The sequence below is a fragment of the Setaria viridis genome, chromosome 9 (genome assembly GCF_005286985.2).
Source record: "Setaria viridis chromosome 9, Setaria_viridis_v4.0, whole genome shotgun sequence".
Taxonomy (NCBI): Eukaryota; Viridiplantae; Streptophyta; class Magnoliopsida; order Poales; family Poaceae; genus Setaria; species Setaria viridis.
This window is the reverse complement of record NC_048271.2, coordinates 46,320,252-46,347,911: the sequence shown is the minus strand read 5'-3', so window position 1 is coordinate 46,347,911 and position 27,660 is coordinate 46,320,252. Positions and strand designations below refer to the sequence as shown.

Here is a 27,660-nt window from a genome sequence, read left to right as displayed (position 1 = left end):
GATATCGAGTTAGTCATTATAATCAGCCTTTCATGCACAAAAGTAAAAAAAAAATGCACACATCAAAGACATGCATATACTTTCCCAGTCTGTTTTCTGTCTAGTTTTGTGTTAATAATACCAAAGCCTAAAGCAACAGTGGCCAATTTGGATGCCAACACTCTGGAGCTAATGTGATAAAGGCCTGAAACATCATGAAACAGAATGCTCATGTCTCCAACTCCCCAAGCATAAGTGAGGTATAAAAGGGATGAAGGAATACTGAATACTAAAGCTACGGCATAAACTTGACAATACCAGGAGGTCCAAAGTACATGAAAATGTCATTTAGTTATTGGCTCTTATTTTGCAGGCTGGATACAAATTAGATTTCATTTTTATGCTCGATCGTGCTTGCCAAATTCAATCAACCTGGAAAGATAGGTGAGTATCTGCATTTCTATATCTCAGAGCAAAATAGGACTTCTGAAGCTGTCTAATTGCAATGAATCAATGCACTGTCAAAAATTTTCATTACCTCTTGCACCGGACCTGTCTTTCATATTGCTAAAGAGGAAAGGTGCAAGTGATAGATGTGAATAGCTGAATAGCTCTCTTCTTATATTCATTAGCCATTGATTCATGTAATGCCATAAACTATGGTGGTGTCATCAAATTTTACCTGAATATATGTTTCATGCAGCCATGGTTGGCTGGCTAGCAATAGCGTTACATGAGAACCTAATATTATCATTCACTGTGAAATTTGCTCAATTTGACTTTTCTGTTAAGATGATCTGTTGATACTTGATAGGGACTTAAGTTGCTATGGTATTAACTAGGGGACTGTAAGTGCTTCAAGGTTCTGCTGTACGGTAACAAGGTTTACCATGTTAACTTTTCGAAAAAAAAAAGGTTTACCATGATTAGTAAGACAATGCTGCCGCCACGTTTCATAAGTCAGATTAGCGTGTTTCGTTTCCAGCAAGCTGTCTAAGTTCAGCTTAAGGCTATTCTTGGTATACTGTTACATTTTTGGGTGTGATTTGCATTAACATATTGCTTAAGACTTAATGCAAACCAAATAACTCACTTTTTATTAGAACACCAAACCAAATAATTAATAAATGAGACAAAAACAGGATGACTGCAATAGATTAAATTAGCAATGAACGTATTACTATTCTTGTTGAATTTGATTTGCGTTTACTATTTTCCAATTAAGACAGGGATATTTTTTATATATCTGCTTATAATGATGAGACTGTAGGGGAATTAATTTCTCCCATTATAACTTCGTTGTTCTACCGATTTAAACATGTCCATCACTCCAGCTGCATAAGTTTGAAAACTTAATAGTACTTTGTATTTACTGTTTGCCAGATGACACATGAATTATTTATGTGCTGCTTACATGGATGAGAATTAGGAGGATTAATTTGCCTGTGCTGTTGTACCTATTGAAACATGCCCAGCTGCATACATTTGACTAGTCGTGACTGCAGTTATATGTCCCGGTCACAAGTTGGATTACAGTTGGGGTTGAGATTATGAGCTGTTGTATCAGTTTTAACTAGAAAAGGAGCTTATTTATTCCTCACAAATACCATTCTTAAATATAAATGGAATGTATTGGTTCCTCTTAAAGTGTCGTGAAAACAAAATAATTTTTTATTTAATTGATGTAACCTCCCTTCCTTTTTTGAGAAAAGACTGCTTCTTGCCTTGGATCAGGTGTTGCAGCTCACATATGCTATTCTATTTCTATGACCAAACATGCCCATTTTGTGGTACTGGTAAATCAAACACATCTATGTTTGTACCATTCCTCTTTTTTTTGGACTGCTACCACATTCTTGGAGCCTCCCAAACTATCTCTGAACCTTTTAAACTGATGTCACATCGGCCCCAAGAAGTCGATCCGAGCCTCACATGCTCTGTTGAACTGTCATAACTACTCAGAACTCAGGGAAGGCGTATGCTATCATAAACCTGTTATCTGCAGCTCACATGGCGGCGGCGACAAGGCTATCATTGTTTTGTTTTTCAGACCTGGATCTGGTTGAGACTTGAGAGATCAAGAATTAAAGTTTACTCCCTGTCACGTCGAATATTTAGATACTAATTACGAGTATTAAATATAGGTTAATTACAAAACCAATTGCATAAGTGAAGGCTACGAGACAAATCTATTAAATATAGTTAATTACAAAACCAATTGTATAAATGGAGGCTAATTCGCGAGACAAATCTATTAATCTTAAAATTAGTCCATGATGTGACCATGTGGTGCTATAGTAAATATATGCTAATCATGGATTAATTAGGCTTGATAGATTCGTCTCGTCAATTAGCCACGGTTTATGCAATTAGTTTTATAATTAGTTCATGTTTAGTCCTTCTAATCGGTATCAAATATTTGATATGATCCGAATTGGTCTATGGATCCAAACAAGATCATGTACTGGAACACAAGGCTATGCTTTCATGGCTATCAGACCACCAGTTTCCTTTCGTTGGGTTAAAGCTCGGAGAACACAGGAAAGCTGCTCGGCTCGGGCCCGTGCTGTCCATTTCCAGCACGAGCGGCCGACTGGCCGACCCCCTGAAAAGAGTATAAACCCGGGTGCCGTCGGACAGCCAGCGGGCCACCGTGAGGAGATGGCAAATTCTCCTTTCCCTTCCCTCCACATCACACTTCCCTCGAGTCACGGACACGTAAGGCACCACTCCACCAGGGCACGCCACTGGGCCGACCGACCGGCTCAGCCGCGCGGCCACGCCTCGGCCGAACCCACGCACCCAGCCGCGGCCGCATCGGAATCGCCCGGTGGCCAAAGCGATGCGAGAAACGGCAGGGAATGGAATACCGCGGCGCGGCGGGCGGCGAGTCCATATCCCAAACGGTCCAGTCCAACCCAACGGCCAGCCACTCCCCCACCCGGCCACCCCACCGCGGTGACCGCACCGCACCCACCCCCCTCGCTACGCGTTTCGTCTCGTGAGCAGAAAGAGAGAGAGAGAGAGGGAGGGAGGGAGGGAGGGAGAGGGCGAGGCGATAAAACCACCGCGTCCGCACCGCACCCCCCCCACCCGCCCGTACGCGAACGCGGCGACGATGCTTCTCCCCAACCCCTCGTAGCCTCCACCCCACGGCCCCCATCCGCGGCCTCCCCTCCCGTTCCCCCCTTCCGTTTCCCTTCCTCCCGCTTCGCTTCCCGATTCAGCTCGCAACGCCGCCGCCTTCGCTGACCTCGCGCGGGCGCGGGCCGATTCAAGCCCGCCGCTACAGGGATTTCGGGAGAATTTTGGGGCTAGCGGGGGTGTGAACAGAGCCCGCGGCTCCGCCTTTTGTCGTCCACTGTTTCGCGTCAATTCTCGCTCGAAAAGGCAAGTTCCTGCTGATTTGGGCGGAATTCGCCGAGTCCCGGGTCGGGATCCGTCGATTTGGGTTCGGCTCGGGGGCGATTGAGTTCTGATTTCCCGGATTTGGTGTGCAGGCATGGGGACGGGGGAGGGGCCGCCGCCGGCGAGGCGAGAAATCAGCGCTAGGCGGCGGCGGTGGCTAGACGGGGACTACGACGACGACGAGGAGTATGTGCTGGAGGAGGAGGAAGAGGATTATGCGGAGGAGCTCTCCGCCTCGAGCGCCGGGGAGGAGGGGGAGGGTTCTGACGCGGAATACCAGCAGGACGAAGAGGAAGAGGAGGAGGAGATCGAGACGCCGCGGCCGAAGCGACCGGTAAAGGGCAGCGACCGCGGGCGGAAGGGGAAAGTGGATCCGGCTGCTGCGCGATCTCGGCGCCGGAAGTACGAGGAGGACGAGGACTACGAGGAGGAGGTCGAGGAAGATGAGGAAGTGGAGGAGTACCGCGATGAGCTGGAGGAGGTCGAGGAGGAGGAGGAGGCGCCGCCGCGGCCGAAGAGCCTTGCGAAATGTGGTGGCCGTAGCCGAAATGTGAAGCCACCTACTGCGGCGAATCGATCTCATCAGCGAAGGCACTTGGACGACGAGGATATGGACTTTGACCCTGAGTTGGATGACGAGGAGGATGAGTTAGATGAGGACATCGATTTCGATCCTGAAGCGGACGACGACGATGAGGATGAGTACCAAGATGAGGAGGAAGAGGAACTGTCTGCTATCCGTGCCAGAAAGGTTACTGTTAAGAATCTGGCGAAGCAAAAGTCTGTTTCAAAGCGGCGAACGCTGAAGAAGAAGAAGAAAAATAAGGGATCTAAGGCTTCTGGGAAGAAGTCAGCTTCAGCTAAAGCGAAGAAGTCTGCTCCTGTTAGACGGCGTAGAAAGCGTTCAATGATTGACGAATATGAGGAGGATGAGGATGAGGATGAGGATGATGATGACTTCATTGTGGAGGATGAACGCCCCAGGAAGAAGGCCAGGAAAAGGAATGGGAGGGAGGCAGAGTTGGACGCTGAAGTATCACCTGTTGAGGAAGAGACATGGCCAAACCTTGAGTCAGACACATCAGACTTTGAGTTTGCAACATCTGACGAGGAACATAACAATGTTGAGACACCGGTAGTTGAGCAGATTACCGTCAAAAAGGGGAGGAAGAAGAGGATATCTGGATCTGAGTCGTCTTCTGATTCTGAATTCGTTGTATCAGATAAGGAATTGGAGGATTTGAGGGAGACTGAGCTTCCAAAGCCTGTGCCAATAATGCTCCCTGCATCGATGAGAAGGATTTGTATTACAAGGCATGGAGAAGGCAAGGGTAAGGAGAAACAGGAACAAGAGGAGGCTGGGAAGCCAATATGCGGGATCTGCCTCTCGGAGGAACAGAGAGCTACTGTGCAGGGCGTCCTCAATTGTTGCTCACACTACTTTTGCTTCGGGTGCATCATGGAATGGTCTAGAGTTGAGTCAAGGTGCCCATTGTGTAAGCAGCGGTTCACTACAATCACCAAGTCGTCAAAGGTGGATCTTGGTCTTGGAGTGAGGAAAGCTGTAATCAAGGTCGAAGAGCGTGACCAGGTAAGGTTTTGTTTTGTTTCGGTTGTTACATGATTTCAGATATGACAACTTTTCTTACTTAATATTCTTACCCTTTTAGATGGAACGCCAATTCAAAACAGAATTCATGAATATGTTTACTGCCTTTTGGGTTAGAGGTTTCATTCATTCTTTATAAGACTGTAACCTATTATTTCATTGTTAACTTGCATGTCCATGATGTATCTGTTCGCCAGTAATCCAGTGCTATGTAAAAGAGATAAGTGTGACTAACAAAAAAGCAGGGTTAGGAGTAGGCAACAGTTTGAAGGTTTTTAGGAAGGTTTAATTATTAAAGGAGATGGATTTAGGGGCAAAGATGACCTCAGATACCGATTTAGACTCACTTTAATAGACTCATGCATGTATGGCCATTAGCCTTCCTTGTTCCTAATTTGTTAATTTTCTGGGTACTTCATTTCATAATTTGATAATTTTTTGTAAGCCTTCCTTGTTCCTACCCAATCATGTTGTTCACTGGGAAAATTCTATTCATGTCCTGTTTGGGCTTGCATCTTCATATTATGCATCAACAATAACAGCAAAAGCTGCTGTGCCAAGCAAGTTGGGTCAACTGGAGTTGAAACCCAACAATGGCCATATGAACCATAACAGATAGTAAGTTTAAAGAAGTGATATAGTAACAGTAGTAACAAAACCTGATTATTAACTCACAATTTTCTACCTTCCATGCACTTTTGTCTTGTATTAATTCATATAGACATAAGCACACTGTCACTAAAATGGATTTCATCACTGTTGCACTTATAATAAAGTTTTTTAAGAAAAAGATACTCGAACCTAGGAGGAACTAGGTCAAATGTACATTAAACTCGAGCTGAAGAACATATAACGTTCAAACTTCTGTTTTTCTATTTTAAGTTTGTAACACCTTGAGTTCTAACTTGTCATCTGTTGTCAGTTGGTAATTCTGACAATTCTCGAATATTGTAAGTTTGTTTGAGTGTTATATGCTCATCTTCTTGCTTATCGCACAGGTTTATCAGCCCACTGAAGAGGAAATAAGGCGTTGGTTAGATCCATATGAGAATGTCGTGTGTATAGAGTGCAATCAAGGTGGCGATGATAGTCTCATGCTACTATGCGACATTTGTGATTCCTCAGCGCATACTTATTGTGTTGGCTTGGGAAGGGAAGTGCCTGAAGGAAATTGGTACTGTGGAGGATGTAGACTTGGTGATGAGGGACCGTCCTATACCGGAATTCAGCGCACCGTGGCTTATGAAAGACAAAATTACAGAAATCATGTTGATAGTAGTTCTGTTAGTTTTGGCACAGCTGCACCTAGTGGCACATTGGAAAGGCCGCCATCAATCAACCCTCGCCGATCTTTTCAAGGGATTGATCTAAATCTATCCCCAAGAGAGTTTCCTGGGGAAACTCATCCTGCTGAATCACAAGTTTCAACTGATAGTGTATCAACTCCCACTGGTAGGCGTGCAACTCTTTCAGGAAGGCGTCAAATACATCGATATATTCGGATTTTGCTAACTAGACCAAGGCCACCGAGTAGACAAGACGCATACCATAATATTGCACAGCACAGTGGTGGTGTACCAAGAACTGAACCAAACCGTCGTAACTTCCCGTCTTCATCAGAAGAAAACACATCACACAGTATGCCTGATGGCATTCAGAACCATCACAATGGCCTTCCATTTGTTCAAGCTCACAACAATTTTGCTCCATGCATGTCCCTCGATGGTGATGAAGGTGTCAAGAGCAACCTCAGGAACATATAATACAAGCCCCCTTGTTAGGTAAAGTATTTTTTCCCAGAAAATTGTGCTATTTATACAAGTGATATCTTCGTTTGAAGTCCAGAGAAATTAGCCTTAACTGTAAAATATGGCGCACTGTTTAGGACTGTGTTTATTTTAGTCTTTGTAAAGTCTTTTACTCGAACTAACACATACTGTTGTTTCAGAATGCCATTCTACCGTGTGAAGCTTACTAAGGGAGCAACATGTGCCATTTTTATTGGCTTGTGGAATTGAACATAGCAAGCGTATGCCTGTTGCGTCACCTTAACACCCTCCCAGAATTTACACCCATGCTCCCATTTTAGCGATGCAGGCATTTCTCATTGGAAATGGCTGGTCGATGTGGTCCGGCTCGTTGTGGGAGATGTGGTCAATGACATAACATACATGCTTTTTCTCGGGGCCCTTTGTTTAAGTTTAGGCTTTTTTGTTGTTATTGCCATTCTCAATTCATTCGGTCATTAAACACAACATCGAAAGATCACACAGCAACAAAGGCTGGATAGCTTCATATTTATACACTGTAACATTCTGGGGACACCATTTTCATTAGGCTGATCATTCTTTCTCTGTCGAGACGTTCTTTTAAGAAAGGTTGCTAGCTGTTCCCAGCCTCCCTCTTCCGTACTAATCATGTACGTGGTGGTAAGCATTATCCAAAACTTTGACACTTCCAGGTACTAGCTTTCTGTTCTGTCAGTGCTGGTTTATTTTGGCTCATATTCTTCTTTCTGGAGGGCATGGTGCATCAACCGAGAAAAGTCGTTAACAATCTTAATCTGAATTCGACTTTTCCTTTTGAGTATCTTGTTGTCAAGCGTCAGTGAACGTACTGCGCATTTTTCGTGTGTTTTTCATAGTCTCAACTCGCAAGTTTGAATTCTCCCGTCATTTGACATCAGAGCATCTGTATTCACTCATGGAGACCTTCAGCCTCTCCCTTAGGTCGATTTTTCCCCCCTCGTGCACGCCAGTCTTGCTTTCCTGAACGTAGTATGCTGTATTGCTGTATGCCCCTATGTGCGCTTGTGGAGTTGTGGTTAGTTTGTCAGGCTGTATGAATAGCTTCATGGCCCAAATATTGTTGAAGCAGAAGCAGCTGGAATAGGTCTATAACCTGAACTGTTCTCAGTAAGGATGGTCCTCGGCTATGCTTGGTTCCTGCTAGACTGTCTGGTCCCAAACTCCCGATAGCTAGTGTTTTAAGGCATGGTGTTGTGTCTCGTGGATCTGCAGAGCCCTTCACGGCTACTGCCACATCAGGACGTCAGGTGCATGCTGAATGCTTAAAGGCCTTGCCTGATTGTTCCTCTTCGTCCGGGCTGCGATCTCTGCTGTCGATTCTTGCCGGTTTGAGCATGCCTGTCGCCCCTACAGGCTCCAGCTCTTTTGCTCCCGGCTGGCGAACCGGATGACGTGGACCTGGGACCCGCTTGACAGTTAGCGCTGAAATTTCACGTAGACTACAGCGACTGCACTTAATTTGACCTCGGCCATGTGCTAGGTCAGAGATGTGCTCGTTTCTTGTCAGTATTGGCACAGCTAATAATGCGCTCAGCTGAATAAATCAGAGTTGCTTGGCGAATGGCTCATAGAGTCATAGTTATGTGGTGGCAAGCTTCGGAGGATTCGTAATACAAACACGTTCAAAACCCGTATGTCAAACAGCGGGTACGGTAGAACGGGCGGCTACAACCCTGGGAGGTCCCCGTCCTCGTGCTGCCACACTTTCCACGGCGGGGAAGTTCAGAAATGAGCCCACATGCTGGAAGGCCATTATCATTTCATTTGCGTGCTTATCAGAAGGTCGCACGGCAGGGCGCGCACATGTAAACACTAAGACAACGTGTGAACTCTGCGAGGACGGAACGGAATCAGCCAGGTCACAGCCACAGCCACACAAGGGTCGCACATGGAAAGGAGGAACGAGGAAGGATCCCCTCCTTTCCCTGATCTAGTACTGATGCCACCCCCTTATTAACTGGTGATTGAGTGTCTCGAGGACCCCGAGCCGGTGGATTAGGTGATGATCGCCGATCTGGCTCCTGATGGTCAAAGTGGAAACCTGGTCCAACAAGCCAATCATCCAGATTCCAGGGCCCTGATGCAGTTTCGATACTTTGGCACTATGTGTATACCAGTTTATCAACTCCTTTCCTTTTTTTTCTTTTTTAGAGAGGAGTTATCATCAACTTACTATAACGTGTATAATGTACGTAGCGCTGATGTTGTGGTTGTTGGGAGCATAAAATCGTACTAGTGTAATTTGGTGGCACTAAACGGTGAAGAGTTGTATAGCTTTGCCATTGAGCATCACCTTCTTGCATTGTGCCTTTCGGGCTTCGGGGCATGCTTGGAGCACGGGAACCTCATTGAAATTATATTTTTTTCCAAATCTATTACTATCATTTTTTTTTGAAAATTCTAGTACTATCAATTCAATCGTGTAGGATTCAGGAAGGAAAATTCCCATTCAAAACATGACCTTTCTTGTGCTGTGAACCGAAAGGCAAGGAAAAAGCCACACCACAAAGGTGCATCCAGCTAGGCATAGGCGACTATTCACTATTGTTTGACTGCTGAATAGATAGCTGTACCCCCGTACTTTGCTCACCTCACCTCACCTCTGGTGCCAGACATACGCAAAGCTGCAGAAAGTGCCACGCCAGGGTCACGTCCCGTCTTACTCTGCCTAGAGGAGAGCAAAGAATACAATGCGTTGCGACTTGCGAGGACAGAGAACACCAACGCCTTCCCGTGACGTGGTTACTCGTAACGACCCGGCTAATTCCATCACCGTAATGCACCGTCACCGTGCAAAAGGAGGGGGGAGAAGCAAAGATTTTGTACTGGCAATAACCGCTGATGCGTGGCATGATGCATGATGCTGAGGTGATAAATCAATGGCCGCCGATGCAGCTTCCCATCACTGCTGAAGTGCTGATGCTATTGCCGTCTCCAGGCTAGCTGACCGATGAACTGCTTCCGGCTTGCTCTGTGGAAGTGGAAGCACATCGGAAAATGCCTTCGGGGTGTTTGGATCTTTAGTCGGGACTAAAATTTATATCACATCGAATATTCGGATGCTAATTAGGAGGACTGAGCATGAGCTAATTATAAAACTAATTACATAGATGGAGGCTAATTCGCGAGACGAATCTATTAAGCCTAATTAATCCATCATTAGCACATATTTACTGTAGCATCACATTATCAAATCATGGAGTAATTAGGCTTAATAGATTCGTCTCGCAAATTAGCCTCCACCTATGCAATTAATTTTATAGTTAGTCTATATTTAATAGACCTAATTAGTATCTAAACATTCGATATGATAGAAATTTTAGGAAACAAACACCCCTTCGTCTTGGTGCTCCCTCGGCGGCGTTGAATTTCCTGAGCGATCCATGGTCGGCAGGACCGGTGCTCCTCCTGCTTTCCTGTAGCCTCGTAGGCTTTATAGAGTGGGACAATGCTTTTTCCGGGGCTACGCTACGCTGGGTGGAGGCCGAGTCCGTTAGCCTCAAACTTTGCTCGTTCTGTACTCTGTTGGTTTCGGTGATCACTGCGCTCGGAAAGAGTCGTCATGTGGGTTTCGCTCTTGATGGAGCGACGCCGCGACGGAGTGCACTCGTTTGGTAGGTTTGGTCCATCGAAATAGCAAGTTCGGTGGCACAATTGTTCCGTTGAGACATGCCACTTGCGAATGCGAAGCCTTGGCATGTTGAAAGTCTAGCTTGTGGCTTGCAGCCTTGCAGGCTTGGTGCGTTCAGCTCATAAGTTGGAGCAAAGACCGAAAGGGCCTCACGTATGTTGCCGAAGAAGTGCTTTTCACGTGCCTTGGCTGCTTCTATCATCACTATATGTCTCTAGTTGGCATGGGAACGCGGGACACACGTAAACCCATCTTGCAACGTACTCCCTCCATTCCAAATTATAGACTGTTTAGATAAGGTTGTTTAGATATAAAGTATATATCTAAATGCATAACAAAGTCTATGAATCTCAAAAAATCAAAATAACCTATAATTTGGGACGAAGGGAGTAAAATTTACCATATACTCATAGTATAACATGTCAAGTGATTGTACCTGTTAGCGCTAAAGATCGGCCGATGATCCTCAGCGTCGGATACACGACCCGGGAGAATCTGCTTAACTCCTGTTCGGGTTATCGCCCTGGTGCGGTTCGCGCGGCGTGCCAGTCAATCTGACCTGTTGATTGACAAGGAAATAAGAGTATTAAATTCCAAGGGTTTCGATCGGCTAGAGTTCCGATTTATCTTCAACAGCGTGTCGGCGAATCGACCGATTTACTGTAGAGGTAACCAGCTATAAAACAGCCGATACCGCGTAGTGATTGTAAAGAAAAGCTACTAGAGCAAACTGAACAACGCTAGGAAAACAACACTTGGGACAGATCTAATCGGTTGTATGATAATCAAAGGAAGAAAGCAATAAAAGCCGACAGTTCGTATCTCAAGCTGGATAACTAGTGATAAAAACTAAAATAACAGGTAGAACCTACGATTCTAGTTGATATCGATAACTGGTGAATAAATCTAAACGAAACAACAGTGATGCGCCCAAAGTTAAAGCTTAGATATTACTCGATAAGCGGAACTTACACAATCGGCCGGAGATCGTGTCGATGCAGCCCTGCCAATCCGTACGAACTCGTGAAAGAAAAAGGTATGTTGGCGAAGTCGCCGACTTGAAAGTAAAGTACGAAGAAAAAATAGATTGGTTGTATTGATTGACTTTGTTTTTACAAATCTCCAGAGGCAGCTATTTATAGCATGTTACAACTGATTTCCTAACCAACTAGATTCTATCTCTAATTTTAAATGATAACAAATATTTACAAACACAACTCGTATCGGAGTTGGTTATCATATCCCCACGGGCCAATCTCTTTCTTCAGCTATCTTTTTCTATGGCCCACCTTAGGCCCATACTGGCCAAGCCGCTCCAGCTTCCAATCGGCCGACATTCACCGACCCTTTTTGGCAATCGGCCGAAACACTGTTACTTCAATCGGCCGATTCCCAACTGTAGCTTTTAGCTTGCCGCATCGGCCAGTCTTTTTCTTCCTTGACGCCGATTCAAAACACGTGTCAAAATCCGGCGTCAACAGTACCGTAATTGTAATATCATGACTTTAGAGTTGTAATTAACGGTTTCTTCTAAACCGTCTCATTTTTTACTCCACGACTAAAAGGTGAGACAATTACTATTTATTCATCATACATAGTGAATACTTGATCACGGGACATTTGAGCCGTTTTGAATAAAGTCATGGTTGAACACCTCTATATGACTTCATCTGTCTTACTAATTTTAAGGGACAAATACAATACTAGATGGGGCCAAAGCACCCCTTTCGGGCCTCCTGTGCAAATGTGATTTGGTGACGACAGGTCCGTATGTAATTTGCTTAATTGCTTTGTTACGTAAACATGAGAGGTGTCTACTTAAGTGTTTACATAATTGACAATAATGTCCAACGTACAAACTTTTTACAGACGGAAAATTGTCAAATACCATCTCTATATCTTGTTTGAAGTTTGAGGTTCTTCTCATAAGCCGTTTTATTGCAAAAGCTCACACTCTACTCTATTTTGTTGTAAAAATCACATAGTGGGCAAACGTCTAATCGGTTCTGTTCATTCCAAGGTACCGAGTTAAGCTTTATTCAAATGCTTGGATTAGGATTTTTCGTTAAGATGTATTATTTTTTTTTGCAAAGATCATAGCTTCTGTGTGACAACCGTTTAAGCTCCATCAACGATTCTTTCTGGTGTAATCTTCAAAATGTGTATAGGACTAATTTCTTGGAAGTGTACAGTTTCGATAAAGACTATTCTGGCTGCTCCAAATTGATGAAAATATACGGAGTCGAGTTAGCATGTGCACACTATGGTTTTTTCAACATAATATGGGTGGACATTTGCAATAAATAGTTTACAAGGAAATTATTGAACCCGAAGTGCGGAAGTGGCATACGAGGTGGTTTTTTAACAAGGTTGCTAATTGAGAACAGTTTTTTAACACTAAGAGAGTGAAAACGTGTCTCTCGACCTTTCCCCTTGCTACGATACAAGAGGGCGAAAGTGAGGCGACTCACCGTTCGGCGCCGCTTTTGCCGGCTCTCCATCACATCTGCCAGCCTTTTTGGAGTCGCCGCGTCGGAGGTGACGGAGAGCTGGGGATCTGATGACTAGTGTATATATATTCATGCTTTCGCTAGGACCTTGTTTAGCCCTTGTTTAGTTCACCCCCAACTCCCAACTTTAGCACTATGCAAAAAGAAGATTCCTCATCACATCAAACTTGCGGTACATGCATAGAGTACTAAATGTAGATAAAATTAAAAACTAATTGCACAGTTTTGTTGTACTTTGCGAGACGAATCTTTTGAGCCTAATTAGTCAATATTTGGACAATAATTCACAAATACAAACGAAACGCTACAGTGTGCTACAGTGCTGTAACAGTAATTTGACACCTCCAAACTTTGGTAACTAAACAAGGCCCCCAACTCCCAACTTTGATACTATGCAAAAAGAAGATTTCCCATCACATTAAACTTGCGGTACATGCATGGAGTACTAAATGTAGACGAAATTAAAAACTAATTGCACAGTTTTGTTGTACTTTGCGAGACTCTTTTGAGCCTAATTAGTCAATGTTTGGATAATAATTCACAAATACAAACGAAATGCTACAGTATACTACAGTGCTGTAATAGTAATTTGTCACCTCCAAACTTTGGCAAGGCTTAGGATTAGTTTCCCCTTCGAAGTCGGTGCTGGATCGGGGCTTTTGTCTCCTAAGCTTCGGGTCTGATGAGCGCTTGGATGGCTCCTACTCCCGCGGCTGCATGGTGTGCAGCTTTGGCGTCGTAGTGGGTGAGAGCTCCTCCAACATCGCTGCGAAGACAGAGTGAGTTTACTTCCCCATACTTGTTTGCGAAAGGTTGAAGGTCTTAATCCTGTTTGGTTCCTTTAAGTCCTGGACTAAAGTTTAGTCTCCTACCTGTTTAAATTCAGGAATTAAAATCTATTAATGCAGATGAACAAAGATGATATTATCTCTAATCAATGCACATGGGAGGGTTCGGGACGGGCGGGAATGGGTAATAAATGAGGGGCAGGAGTGTTTTCCAGTACTTTTAGTCTACTTTTAGTCTACTTTAATCCACCCCACTTGGACTAGAGGACTAAAGGGTTTAGTCCACATTTTAGTCCACATGTTTAGCACTTTAAGGACTAAAAGGGGCCAATATGGATGGACTAAAGTTTAATCCATAGTAACCAAACAACGCCTTATCGGTAATGGGGGACTGCTTTTCTGGTTGTCGATTCTTTCACCGACGCGCGGCGGATCGGAGCTACTCTTCTGCTTCCTGGCGTTGGGTGGCCGATGCTGGGGTTGTTTGGATACTCGGATCTAAACTTTAGTTCTTGTCACATCCGATGTTTCACACTAGGAGTATTAAATATAGTCTAATGATAAAACTAATTGCATAAATAAGGGCTAATTCACGAGATGAATCTTTAAGCCTAACTAGTCCATGATTAGCCCATGTGATGCTACAGTAAACGTGTGCTAATTATGAATTAATTAGGCTTAATAGATTCGTCTCGCGAATTAGCCCTCATTTATGTAATTAGTTTTATAATTAGTTTACGTTTAATCTTTAATCTTTCTAATTTGTATCAAACATTTGACGTGCTCCGAGTAAAAAACTAAAAATTAGTTTATATGGATCAAACAACCGATAGATGCGTCCTGACGTCCGGGCGCTAGCTCATGCGGCAATTCCAAGGCTTCGAGTCCTCCTGCATCATGGGGGAAGACGGAGCTTTCCTGGTGCCGGTGTGCGCCGTTAGCGGTCGGGATCGAGGATGACGGTGTGAAGCTACTGGAAGCTGGGGTTGTGTTTTGTAATTTTAAGTTTCTTCAACGTTTTGCAGTCCCACCCTAATCCAGTGATTAGGATAGTTTCTACTCCCTGGATAGTAGGATCAACTCCAAAATTGCAGAGATCAAGGAGTAATAATTACTGCGTGCTTCGTGTAACGTTGCTTCGTTCCCATCTCGGAATAATTGCATGAAACGTTGCTCCGTCCCTCGCCGTTAGACCGAGTCGCGCGCATTTTCTTCCGAGCCCGTGGTCTTTCCAGCTTCCATGCATGTAGCCGCGCGCATTTTTTCTTCCAGTCTTCACGCCTGCATGCAGATGCAAATCTTACCCGCGCGGCCCGCTAATTTTTTCGGCATGCATCTACGCCCGTGTTAATTTTTTAGCTGCTGGCGCTTAACTAATATGGCGCGTATGAAAAATATTTTGGCAAGTGGTGCCACTAATGGCTCATTTGTGCTCCTATAAATAGGCAATGCTTATGCACGGCTGACAGCACATTCCTTTCTGTAATCTTCCTTCTTTGTTTGAACACCATGTCTGGTTTAGATTTGAACGAGCCTATCAACTGGGATGAGATTGAGAAATTTGAGGGAGACGTACATGATTTGAGCTATGATTATGTTTGGGACTCCGGCAACGGAGGTAATCACTGAGAGTTTTCTTTTTCTATATATTTTCATTGTACGAGCTGTGTACTTAATGGCAATGATACAGCTGACGACAACGATGGCCAAGATGAAGGTGACCACAACACAGTTGATGGCGACGATGAAGCAGTCTATGGAGACGTCATGGTTGAACCTGAAGCGGGCAGCGGTGCACACATCTTGTAGCAAGTTGAAGGGGAATCCGTGCAGCAAGTTGAAGAAGCAGATGTCGTGCCTCAAGCAGACGCCGGAGATGAAGCTGATGCTGTGGCATTCGACTTAGGTACTCCATCGCAAACCATGTTCTATTTTTCAAATGAGTCGAAGCTTTCTGCATGCAAACCTTGAATGAACAGTCCCATGCAAACCATGTTTTTTTTCTTCTTTATGTAGGCACTCCTGCCAATATCAAGAGGAGGCGGTACTACCCTCGTGATATAAAAAGAATCATGTGTGCGATGTGCTTAGAAAGATCAGCTCCAGGCATGATGAAGGAGGGAGTGACGAAATCTGTTGCTAGTGATATGGGGGTGTCGTTAAGAGTTGTCCAGCGTGTATAGCTAGATGCAAAAACTGGTGGTGGAATTTCAACTTTTGATCCCAATAAGAAAAAAATTGTGACGGTAAAAAACTTCCATTTAACCCAGATGTCATCAAAGATGTGCTACTTAGACAGCGTCATACTATCCGTGACCTAGCCAGTGCCTTGCATATGTCAAGGAGCACATTGCATAGGCGTCTAAAAGAAGGAAAGTTTAGGTGCCATACAAATGCCATAAAGTTCACTTTAACTGAACAAAGTATGAAGGAACATGTGCAATTTTTCACACAAATGCTTGACAGCCATAGAATACCAGATGACCCAACATTCAAATCTTTGTACAATGTCATTTACATAGATGAGAAATGGTTTTATAGGACAAAGAAAACTAAATTTAGTACTTTGGTGCCGGGCGAACAGATCCCTCGAAGAGCCGTGAAGAGCAAAAATTTCATTGAGAAGGTGATGTTTCTCGGTGTGACAGCCCGCTCGGGTTTGAGAATGGTGTATGCACATTTGATGGTAAAATAGGAATTTTTCCCTTCACTAAATGGGAGCCGGCCAAGAAAAGAAGTCCCAATAGGCTGAGAGGTATGAAATTTAATTTTGTTTACTTAGGAGCAACTACCAGTACGTAGTACTGGTATAGCAACTCTACTAATCTTAGTTACTCTACTTGCATGGTTGAATATAGGAACCTTGGAGCTCAAGGCCGTGACATCGGTCATGAGGGAAACTATCCGTAAGTTTCTGATCGAAAAGGTCTTGCCTGCCATCAAAGAAAAATGGCTTGCTGAAGAACGAGGGCGCCCAATATTCATTCAACAAGAAAACGCGAAGACGCATATTGCAGTTGATGACCTGGATTTTTGCCGTGTTGCACAAGAAGATGGGTGGGATATAAGGTTGATGTGTGAGCCACCTAATTCTCCAGATCTTAATGTTTTGGATCTAGATTTTTTTACAGCCTTGCAGGCATTGTTTGAAAAATCATCTCTGTCAAACATCCAAGAAATTGAGGCTAATGTGATTAAAGCCTGTCTAGAACATCCGGTGGATGGACATGTCAAATCATGTGTTCCTTACACTACAAGCATGGATGAGGGAGATAATGCTTGCAAAATGAGGGCAACATTATGCAATTCTGCATTTGAAGAAGGGAACACTGGAGAGAATTGGTCAACTTTCAGTAAGGCTGCAAGTAGATAAGGAAATTTATGAAGATGCAGTGCATTTCATCACTGCATAGCTTACAGAATGTCCCTTTTTGTTTGATCTTCAACAAACTAAATTGCATGTAACCAATTATATCATGTGACCATTTAGATCATTCATGCAATTCAGGAAAACTAGGAAACCAAATTTTGTACATCATAGGACAGACGATTGCAAGGCCTTCTCATTTTTCCCTTTCTTTTTCTCTATCGGTAGCAACAGCTGCAGCAACGCTAGCTTCTTCCTCGACGTCCTCAAATGTTTCCGGAACACAGATGTCGCCGGCCAGTGAATCAGGGACGTACCAAATGCTATCAAAGTCGGCGCCATGATCGACATCGGTCTTGATCGCGAGTGGACGACCTCCAGATTCATCGTTGGCTTGCTACTGGATGGAGACGACATCTTCATAATTTTCCTTCGCCAGCTGCCGCGCGCGGATGGCACGGACACAAAACGCTCAAGCGCGGCAGAACTCTAGCTGCGCTTGCCGTTGCATGCATCGGGCGCGCATGCATCGGGCACTCACGACCTGCTGCTTCGCCGCCCGTCCTTGAGTCTTCTCCGGCGCGATTTCTTCCATCACCACCACATGCAAGGAAAGTGCGAGAGAGAGGTGAGGTGGTAGCCATGATAGATGCTTGCAAGGAAAGTACTACTCGGGGTGCATATGTACTCGGTTGACAGCCTGGCCGCAAGAGTAATGTCCCTATTCCAACGGAAGGCGAGTGCTACAATACGTCCAGCAATTAATCTGCACGCAGAGTGACGGTGCATGCGGAGCCTTAGGAAGTGTTTGGTTACTTGAATGACGTGGAACATGTATAGAATGGTTCACCTAGATAGGATGATCCTAAATGATATGATACAAGTTGGATGTTGGGTTGTCTGAATGGGATGGTAAATGGTTTTATTTGGTTGCTTGAATAGAATGATACAGGACGGTACAAGATCATGTTTGGTTGCCTGAATGAATCAGGGTTAGGTGTTGGAGGGGAGGCAGGTGGTGAAAAAATTCGCGCACCTTGGTCCTAGATGGGTTCGTTCGTTGGATTTTACTACACGAGATGATTTAGGATTGCATAAGAATATTCTTGGAATCTGGATGAGTCTATCCTGCACCGTTCGGTTCAATTCGATCAACCAAACGTGCTGACCGTTTCAGATTCAGCACAGACTCACATAAGTACCGGTTCATACAACGAACCAAACATTACCTTAGAGTCCAGCGCCTAGTATCCTGAGACAGTTCATAAAAGTGGTTACGCCTACTATCCTGAGACGGAGGGAGTATAACATTAAATAGCATGCCATGCAAGTAAAAGAGTGATGTTGCATGAGAGTTAATGGAGGGAGAGAAGGAAACTATTTCTCATGCAAGAAATCATGTCTACACACAAACCAAAAAATAGGGAAGGGGGATTGGAGAGGAAAGGAGAGAGAAGAGAGGAGATTGGTTGATATTTATTTGAAGAAATCATTTATTACCAATATAGTTTTATATCTAATATCTATATAACATGGTATGTATAGAAACTATGTGGTAAACTATGGCCCTGTTTGGAAGCAAGGTGCTAAAATTTAGCCTTGGACTAAATTTTAGCACCATCAAATGGGGTGCTAAACTTTAGCCCTGCAGGGTGTTTGGGAAGGAGGCTAAATTTTAGCACATGTGTTGACAAAAGACAGATTTGCTCCTGCTCTCTCTCTCTCTCCTTCACCCCTTCTCTTCCTGCTTGCATTCTCGACGGGCGGCGATGCCCTCACCGTCAGCATCTTCTCCACGGGCGGATCCTCCATCGCGGGCGGGGCCGGCGCGGGGCTGGGCGCGGGGGCGGGCGGGGCCGGCCGGAGGTCGCGGCGGCGGCGTCGAGGCGGAGGCGGCGGGCGAGGTGGAGGCGGTCGGGGCCGGTGGAGGCGAGGCGAGGCTGCGGGGGCGGTGGGGGCCGGCCGGCGGCGGCGCCGGTGGCGGCGAGGCGCCGGCGGTGGGCGAGGTGGAGGCGGCTGGGCGGAATCGAGCGGCGGCGGTGGCGGGATCGGGTGGAGAGAGAGACTGAGGGGAGGAGAGAGAGGGGAGGGGGGTAGGGGGGAAAGTGGTCCGACGGGACCACTTTTTAGTCCATTTTAGCTACCCCCAAGTGACTAAATGATTAGTGGGGGGCTAAAGTTTAGCCCACAAGATTTAGCCCACCTGTTTGGGAAGCTTGGGGGTTAAAATGGACTAAAGTGGGGGTGCTAAACTTTAGCACCCTCTCCCAAACACCCCCTCTATCTAATGTCTACAGTAGAACTACGTGGTATGTGGTGATGTCTTGGGTTCGAACATCATTTTAGGACCGATGGCAGTAAAAGCACCGCAGCCCTTAAAGCCATCAAAGCTTAATTAAACGGGGTTTGTTAATTAAAGCACAAAATCGGAACTCGCCCGCACCGCAAGTCACCAGACACTGCTACATCAACAGCGCCCAAGAAAAATCAAAACGGAAAAAACGGGCAGCGGCGTTCCCCTCTCTCTCTCTCTCCCCCCACCCGCAAGCGTCACGCCGCGACGAGACTCCCACGCAGTCTGCCCCGCGTCGTCTCGTCTCGCTCTCGCCTCGCGATGGCCGCCGCCGACTACGACCGCGCGTACCGCCCCTACGCGGCCCCGGCCCCCGCCCCCGCCCCCGCCGGCGAGTACGACCGCCCCTACCGCAACGAGGTCGTGCCCTACGGCGACCGCCGCCTCGACATCGTCGTCAAGCCGCCCGCCAGGTCGCCGCCGCCGCCGCTGCCGGCGTCCACCAGGAGCGGCGGCGGGGGCGGAGGGGTTGGGGGTTCGGCGTGGTGCTTCAGCGACCCGGAGATGAAGAGGCGGCGGCGGGTGGCGAGCTACAAGGCCTACTCGGTGGAGGGCAAGGTCAAGGCGTCGCTCCGCAGGGGGTTCCGCTGGATCAAGGCCAAGTGCTCCGAGCTCATCCATGGCTGGTACGGATCGCGCCTTCCTCTTCTTTTCCCTTTTCCCCGCTTCTCGGGTACTCCGCTCTCCTTCTCGATATTTTCAGACATGAAACGGCCTTTCTTTGGGTCCGAATCACGGGAGCTGTCCTTCAGTTGGGCAATGGATTCCGCTCAACAAGTTCAGTTCTTACAGAAAGTTTCAATCCTTCCTTTTCACTGTTTGTATGGAGTATTGGTACGATTCATTGCCATTGTCCTTGTGCCTCTCCTCATCATACATCGTTGCTTCCAAAAGTGGTTAGAGAACTCACTAGTACATAGGACAGATCTCTAGCAAATCACGAGCTCGTAAGCAAAATATGTCATCCTTTTTCCCTCCGTTTTAAGCAACCACATAGTGCTAGTTCATTCATCTGATGAAGTGATGATCTATGATTTCCTTTTCTCTCCTCTAATTTCACATTTGTTATTCTTCTTTTCCAGAGCCCGGGATCTCGTTGTAATTCTATTGGGATGGTGGAAAGATGCTGCAACAAAGTGCAAGGGGATGGGTGTTGGCCTGGGTGTATTTTGCTAATTCGCTCCCAAATGCGGAAGAAGATTTGTTCGTGAGATTGTGTAGGGAACTCATTCATGCTGCCCCTGGTTAAAAGTGGTTATAGGAAAGAATTCAAATGAGCTCTCCTGAGACTGCTTGTTACTGCCTGCTAATTAGCCCCCTAATTTGTTCAAAAATGTTTGAAGACCTGAATCCTGAAAAAGGAAATCCTCTGCATGACATGATACTAGTACAGTAGACCAGTATTACTACCTCTCTAATAATTCTTCCCTCATGCTCATGTGCAATTTGGTGGCTAGTCAAGAAAATACAGATCAGCGTGCTACAGCTGTTGCTTCCTTTCTTCCTGATAGGCAAATCCCAAGGACAGTAGCTGCTCTTGCAAATTGCCCAGCCGGCCTTTCATGCATTTATGTGGATGAGGAAAGGTCCAGTTTTTTTTTTTCAGCACCCTATGATAGAAACATGATCACCTGGATCATGGGAGGAAAAGAGACCCCGCATTGGCTTTCTTTTCCGTGGTCTGAATGGAAAAGACCCACCTATTACTGGTGCTTAGTTTCAGTCGTAGGCTGGGTAATCATGCGGACTCCAGCACAAGTGGACATGTTGCATATTCTTCGGTAAACTTGTTTGCTATTTCTGTCTTAACTCCCAGAGGTTGACAAATGACACTCGATCATGTTACCCCTGCGTGTCACCGTCGTGTTTGGAAGTTTAAAAAGTTCTCCAGCTAAATTTAGCTACCTGACGTGTTTAATCCAGTGTACCTGCCGAGACAACTTTGTGATATCACCTCATCTGAAGTCAGTGGAGTGCACACGCAAGGAACACTCTGCCGCAGTGCCGCACCCGCACCACGGCCTCCCACATGATTTCAGCAACACAGGTGGTGTTCCTGGCCGCGCGGGTCGGTGCATCATGAGGCGGCGAAAATTCAGCGTCCGGCCACGGTGGGCAGGCCTCAAACCCGCGTCCGCGCACGTCTGGAGTGAGCTGTCCGCCGCGGGACCTGGAGGCCGAGGTTCTCTCGGCGTTTTCCCGGGGTCGTGCCGTGACGCTGCCTGCTAGAAACCAGGTCAGGACCCAGCCGGAGATACGATGACTCTGTATACCGCAGCCGGTGCAGCAGCATGTGCCACACCCTCGTCGTCGCCTGCTCGCCTTGGCAGGACGGTTAGCAGGTTTCGGCCGACGGGCTCGGTTACAAACCCTCAGTTTTTCTGGGACATGGAAATTGATGATTGTACTCATATTTACTGCTATTGGTGCCTATGGGAAGATTTTATCTTTCCCGGATGAAGCTCACGAACTGTTGCCTGCGGAGGCCATATTATTCCGACGCACCTGACCTGATCTACTAAAAACGTACAAGTTTGCATTTGCATGCGTCCATCAAATTGGAGAAATTATGTTTTTTTAGACCAATTGGAGAAATTATGTTTTTTTAAGGGTACAACAAGGACGCACACAACCAACGCACTACACACTCATACTACACGCTCGTACACGTATGCGCATCCATACACACGCTTATAGAAGAGATTGGGAGGCCTAAACCTGCGGTGCACGAGAAACAACAGTACCACTTACGCGTACGCGTGTGTGTCTCCTAGCGAACTCAGGACTAATCCTAAGCGCAACTGGAGAAAAAACCTCGGTGAAGCACTTAGATCCGATTTCAGGGATCCAACCCGGGTGGGCTGGGCGAACACCCTCGCCAGCAGCCACCCAAGCTATATGCTCGGTTTTCAATTGGAGAAATTATGTGTTAAGGCACGTTTGGGACTGCTATGCTCCAACACCCGTGAAGGAATATTGGTCCAACATAGGCCCATGCAGGGATTCTCATCAAAAGAGAGCCACGACAGCCCCCAAAAAAGCCCAAGTGGAAGTGGAACAAAACAGATCGGCCTGTTTGCAGAAACTGTTCCAAAACGCCTGATTGCTTCATTCGGCCCACTCGTTCATCGTCGTCACACTGCTACTTTCTGGCGGGCGTGCTTCGTTCTCCCCGCCGCCGCTTCGCCTGGCCCAACCCTAGCCGCCGCCGCCGCCCGGCGTTCTGCAGGTGCTCCTCCCGCGGGCCACCGTACGCAGGAGCCCCCTGAAGCCACCCACGCGTGCCCGGCCTCCACGACCCAGGTCGGCGAACCCCTCCCGCCACTCTGCAGCAGCCAGCAGTCTCCCAACGACCGCCTCCCTCTTCATCTCTCTCGAGGCGCCTCACTCCCAGCCTAAGCGCAAGGTAAGCATTTGTACCACCATCTCCATCCTCACCTGTTGATCTATTGCCACGATCGTGCTCCGTTTTTGCAATGCTTGTGCTCTGTTGATCTGTTGCCTTGATTCTGGTCTCTAACCACATGGTTCGTGCTTGTGTGTTTGTTACTGTATAATAAAGTTGCTGCAGCTTGTGTTCGTGTATATACTGGTTTCCTGAACTCGTTCAGTTCAACTGTCAGGTAGTGCTTTCTTGATTCAGTATAAAAGTATAAATGGGATTTAGTGTTGTGATTGTACTTGCAGCCATGATTTTCATGATTTTAAATAGAGAATGTTTACATCTTACTGTTGAATGTTGACACAGGGTAAGGTAGATTAGTAGAAACTAATTCTATCGGATAGTGTTGGCAGAAATTTTACTAGCCATGCTTGCTTGCTGGTCAGAAAGGCACTTCAGTCCACTTGTTGATTGTTGTCTGTCACTCTGTCTTACTCATTGGATTAATCACTGCTAATAGTTAGGTTTGCCTCATTGTTTGTGAGACAGCAGATGGATGGTAGTCCTTTCGATAAAGCCAATTGGGACACCTTTCACAATAGAGTGTTCTGCGAGTTATGTCTCGCCATTTATTTGACTCATGGCCACCATCTAAGCAGTGACGCTATTTGTAATCCAAGCTGTAAACTGTCCAGGCAGTATGAGATGTACGCAATTTTCATTTTGACGTTGAACCAAAATGTTCAAGAATTAGGAATGAACATATGCCAACATTTAACAATTGAAATGAAATTAAATCTCTACCAATAAAAAGATATCAAGGGGGCGTCGACACCTGACCATGGTTCTGCCCCCCGCGTGGGTCTGCCTGCCCCTCTGTGCGTGCCTCTCTTGGTAGCAAGCCCACATCAGAGAGAGAAGAGGGGGGGGGGGGGGAGAGAAATCGTTGACAGACCTAGAGACGTGTGCTAACACGCGGTTCCACGCTCGAGCGGGCCCTACCAATGCATCTTCTCCGTGCTGAGCAGCCCAGCGGGAGGATGGAGAGAAGGGCGGGCGGAGCTCGGCTCGGGCCACGGACATCGGTGCAGCCGTGGGCGGAGCGGGGAGCGTAGGCGAGAATGCGGGTGAGCCTCGGCGCCGCCACGGCTGGGCGAGACGGGGTGGCCACCGCTGGTGTGGGTGGAGCCGGTCCTAAGCCTTGCGGCCTCGACCGCCGCCAGCTCGTGGGGAGGACAACGTGGTCGGAGCTCGGTTGCCACGCGGTGGGCTTCGCCACATGCCGCTTGAGCTCTGTCGTGCTGCGTGCTGATTTCGCCGCTCCACCGAGCCGTGCGGCGAGCAAGCATGGCTAGCGTGGCCTCGATCTGGAGCTCGTGTCTGCCTGCGCGGGACAGACCGGCGGCGGCATACGAATCAGCGCGACGACAAGACGTGCGGTTGAGCAACCCCAGGGCTGGAGTGAAGCAGACGCGAGGCCGGTGAGGCGCAACGGCGGGGCTGGAGCAGCAGAGATGAGGCGCAGCGGCGGGGCCATAGCAGCGGAGATGCGCGCGTGGAGGCGAGGCTAGAGCATCTCCTGGTGTAGAGAAGACAGTAGAGATGCGGAGCGGCGGTGGAGCAGTAGTTGAGGTGCAGCTGAAGCCCTGCAGTAGCGACGGAGCAACAGCACGAGCGGCGGTCGCGGAGCAATGGCGGCAGCTGCGTGGTGGAGAAGCCGTAGCACCCGTGGGCAGCAGCAAGAAATGAACGGATAAGGAAGAAAGGCTGGAAGAAAAAAAAGCAAAAAAGAAAGGAGAGAAATGCGTGTAAAAAACACAGTTATTGGGACCGGACCGGACCGGCGGTCCGACCAGTAAAAGACCGAACCAGAGCCTCGGCCGGTTCGGTCCGCCTGAAAGATCGGATAAGCAATCAAACCGGGAAAAACCGGTTGAACCGGTGGTTTTTAGCAAGAAACCGGTATAAAACCGGACAAGAAACCGTACAGACCGGAGAAAACCGAGCGCAAGGAGAAAAAACAGCGCGCAGGGAAGAAAATGGGAGGAAAAATGGCGTGGCCTGGGGTTCGAACCCCCACCCTTGCCTTCGGCAATGTGAATAGCAACCATCAGGCTGCAGCTGTGTTTGTGATTTTAGTTGATAAGTTACCATATTTGAACCGTGTTGAACCGGTGGTTCAACCGGTTGAACCAATCAAACCGCGAACCGAGAGCTTGACCGGTTCATTATCCGGTCCGGTCCTAATAACTATGGTAAAAAAGATGAAGGATCGGATGAGAAGAAAAGAAAGAGAAAACAAAAGATCGTGCGGGTGGCGGCTCACCTTGGCCGTCGGCCCTGGGGCCGCGCGGGTGGGGCAGCAGCACAACCTTACCCCTGCGTGTGTCACCCTTGCAGCATAATTTCGTTATGAGTTGTTTGTTGATTGTTGGATTAATAATTTTTACTGCCCGTTGCAACGCACAGGCCATTACCTAGTGAGCATTAAAATATTTAGAGGTACTTCAGAGATTGCTCAACAAAAAGGACAATCCGACCCTCCCACAATCTAGGATGCCAGCAGCCTCAGCTGAATACAATCCAGCTTCTAAAGATCTGCATTCTGGAAGCTGCCTTTTGTAATCGCAAGCTTAAACAAACAGGGTCTTAGTTATGTTGTCCGTCCCCTCCCTCTACTGGCATTCGATTGACTTGAACATTGGAGGTCCATCTTGTGCGCTCCTCTTTTGTTTGTATAAGGAACCCTAGATTTCCTGGGTGGATTTCCCCCCCTGTTTTAGAGTTACTTGTTCTTGGAGATCTCTTGCCCTGCTACGAGCAATCAAATTTCATTTTTATGTCTCTCGTCAGTTACGTACTGATGTTATCGATGCATAGTTGAGTGGCAAACCCATTCATGGTTCTGGTTCGGTTGTGTAGACAAGATCGACTGATCTCAGTTCACGCCATAGGACTTGGGACTTGAAGTGGGGATTCAGTTCAACTGAACCCGCATGTCCAGCACTAAGTCCATCCCTGCCGTATCAATTGATCTCCCATGGCTAACACCAGAAATTTTTGGAGCATGTTTCTCAATGTGTTCTGATTTGTGAGCCAATCACTTGATTTTTGGTGTTGTGCCGCTGTAGCTTCCTACCACAATTGCAAACTTAGATTTAAAAAAACACGTTGCTAAAACTCTTTTCCCTTTTAGAATCGAGTTAATGAAATTCTCTTAGCGTCGTCATGCTCTGTTTGATTCTTGAATTGCCCCTGCGCTTTGCTGGGATGGTTATCCTTTTTTTAAATGGTTAAAGTAAAATGTTTCAGAATATTTCAGTATTTAACTATATAAGGTGAACTTCTATGCTTATTTATTGTGATTTCTTTTAAAGGGTATTGATTATGTTTAATTGTTTATAGACTTCAAACTAAAGATTATATTTTGGCAATATAACATTATAAAGAATAAAGAGCAATGCTTTGTTATCCTCAGTTATGCATTGGGTTGTATCTTAGGATGTTGTGGCCTTGCCTGATCACCCTTTTCCGTTCCAATTTTTTTTCAGTTACCTTATGATGTTTCAAAATGTTGTAGCGGGATCACCATTTGCAAGTAGTTTAGTTTGATCCCTAGATGACGTGGGTATTTAGCTCCTTCTGTACTTCGTTCTATACTCAAATGGAAATCTAAAAATTCATGTGTATTTGATCCCCAATCCTGCACTTGATAACACTCTGTAGTGTTCTTTGCAAGAAGAAAAATATATAGAATGTCACAGCCATATAGAATCCCTTTTACACTTCAGTCCTCAGTTACTTGTACTATTCTAGATACAGCAGGTAGAATCAACACTTTGAAAGGTGTGAGTAGTGTGTTCCACAAATGTTAAAACTTTGGCACCTAGAATTTAAAGATAACGGTGGAGGATATTCTAGAACATCTCTGAAGTTGTGCTCAGCTTTAGTAGAAATTGTATATTAGCTTATCATTAGTTGCATTCAGTACTGTGGCCTTCTCTGTTTATATATTTTTTGAGGTGATATGTACTAGTAATACATCTTTCTGCCTTGCTTTTTGCATACCAGGTAACACAATGAAGGTCAAGATTCTTCAGTGGCATGCAGTCGCTTCTTGGACGTGGGATGCGCAAGATGAGACATGTGGCATATGCAGGATGGCATTTGACGGCTGCTGCCCTGACTGTAAGTTTCCTGGTGACGATTGCCCGCTCATCTGGGGTGCCTGCAACCATGCTTATCATCTTCACTGCATACTGAAGTGGGTCAATTCTCAAACATCTACACCCCTTTGCCCCATGTGCCGTAGAGAGTGGCAGTTTAAGGGCTAAGGCACAATGCCGCATCTGGAGCTGTATTATCACCAAGTGGCTTTCATTTCTCCTTGCCTCCTTGGAGAACGCTGTATTGTTTGCTGAAAAGTACAAATCCTGATTGCCAGCACCTGCTTAAGTATCCCTGTGTATGCTTCTGAGTTTGTGACCAAGCAAGTGAAGTGATAAATTTTCTAAAGGCTGAGGTCCCTTATCTTATCGCAGGTTTGTTTGTTCTTATTGTTTATCTTCTGTAGAATTCTAGGTGTCAAGTGCAAACCGCTGCTAAGCAGTTGGTTGAACTGTGTTCTGGTAGAGTAGCTTAGGTACTTCATAACAAGCAGGAAAGGATTCCACATGTAAACCAAAGCAAAGCAGTTGACTGAATGCTGTTCTGGTGGAGTAGTTTAGGTGCTACATAAGAGGTTAGCAACAAGCAGGAAACTGTATATAGCCTCTCATACTTTTATCTCTGTTTTGTACTTCCACCACAATAGCGATCCATCAAT

The 27,660-nt window shown here is 46.3% G+C and overlaps 3 protein-coding genes across 4 annotated transcripts; all 3 read left to right on the top strand.

The window, feature by feature from the left end:
• Positions 1 to 3,067: 3,067 nt before the first annotated feature.
• Positions 3,068 to 7,350, top strand: LOC117837616 (uncharacterized). Of its 2 annotated transcripts, XM_034717336.2 has the most exons (4): positions 3,068 to 3,369; positions 3,480 to 4,978; positions 5,995 to 6,777; positions 6,945 to 7,350. In XM_034717336.2, the coding sequence occupies exons 2-3, from the start codon at positions 3,482 to 3,484 to the stop codon at positions 6,757 to 6,759; spliced, it is 2,262 nt and encodes a 753-aa protein (XP_034573227.1). In that variant the 5' UTR covers positions 3,068 to 3,369; positions 3,480 to 3,481; the 3' UTR covers positions 6,760 to 6,777; positions 6,945 to 7,350. The 2 variants fall into 2 exon arrangements, with proteins under 2 accessions (XP_034573227.1, XP_072146479.1); XM_072290378.1 differs by having other exon boundaries at positions 3,068 to 4,978.
• Positions 7,351 to 19,586: 12,236 nt separating this feature from the next.
• LOC117836500 (uncharacterized) lies at positions 19,587 to 20,949 on the top strand. Its single transcript, XM_034715939.2, has 2 exons — positions 19,587 to 20,079; positions 20,536 to 20,949. Coding segments are annotated over exons 1-2 (366 nt in total). The 5' UTR covers positions 19,587 to 19,714; the 3' UTR covers positions 20,537 to 20,949.
• A 1,626-nt stretch (positions 20,950 to 22,575) lies between these two features.
• LOC140221314 (anaphase-promoting complex subunit 11) lies at positions 22,576 to 27,370 on the top strand. Its single transcript, XM_072290776.1, has 2 exons — positions 22,576 to 22,859; positions 26,907 to 27,370. The coding sequence occupies exon 2, from the start codon at positions 26,915 to 26,917 to the stop codon at positions 27,167 to 27,169; it is 255 nt and encodes an 84-aa protein (XP_072146877.1). The 5' UTR covers positions 22,576 to 22,859; positions 26,907 to 26,914; the 3' UTR covers positions 27,170 to 27,370.
• Positions 27,371 to 27,660: the final 290 nt, after the last annotated feature.

Excerpts from the sequence above, each read along its gene's own strand:
- LOC117837616 (XM_034717336.2), top strand. The coding sequence starts at position 3,482 with ATGGGGACGGGGGAGGGGCCGCCGCCGGCGAGGCGAGAAATCAGCGCT. Across the intron at positions 4,979-5,994 it reads AGGTCGAAGAGCGTGACCAG|GTTTATCAGCCCACTGAAGA; the intron begins GTAAGGTTTTGT and ends CTTATCGCACAG.
- LOC117836500 (XM_034715939.2), top strand. The coding sequence starts at position 19,715 with ATGGCCGCCGCCGACTACGACCGCGCGTACCGCCCCTACGCGGCCCCG.
- LOC140221314 (XM_072290776.1), top strand. The coding sequence starts at position 26,915 with ATGAAGGTCAAGATTCTTCAGTGGCATGCAGTCGCTTCTTGGACGTGG.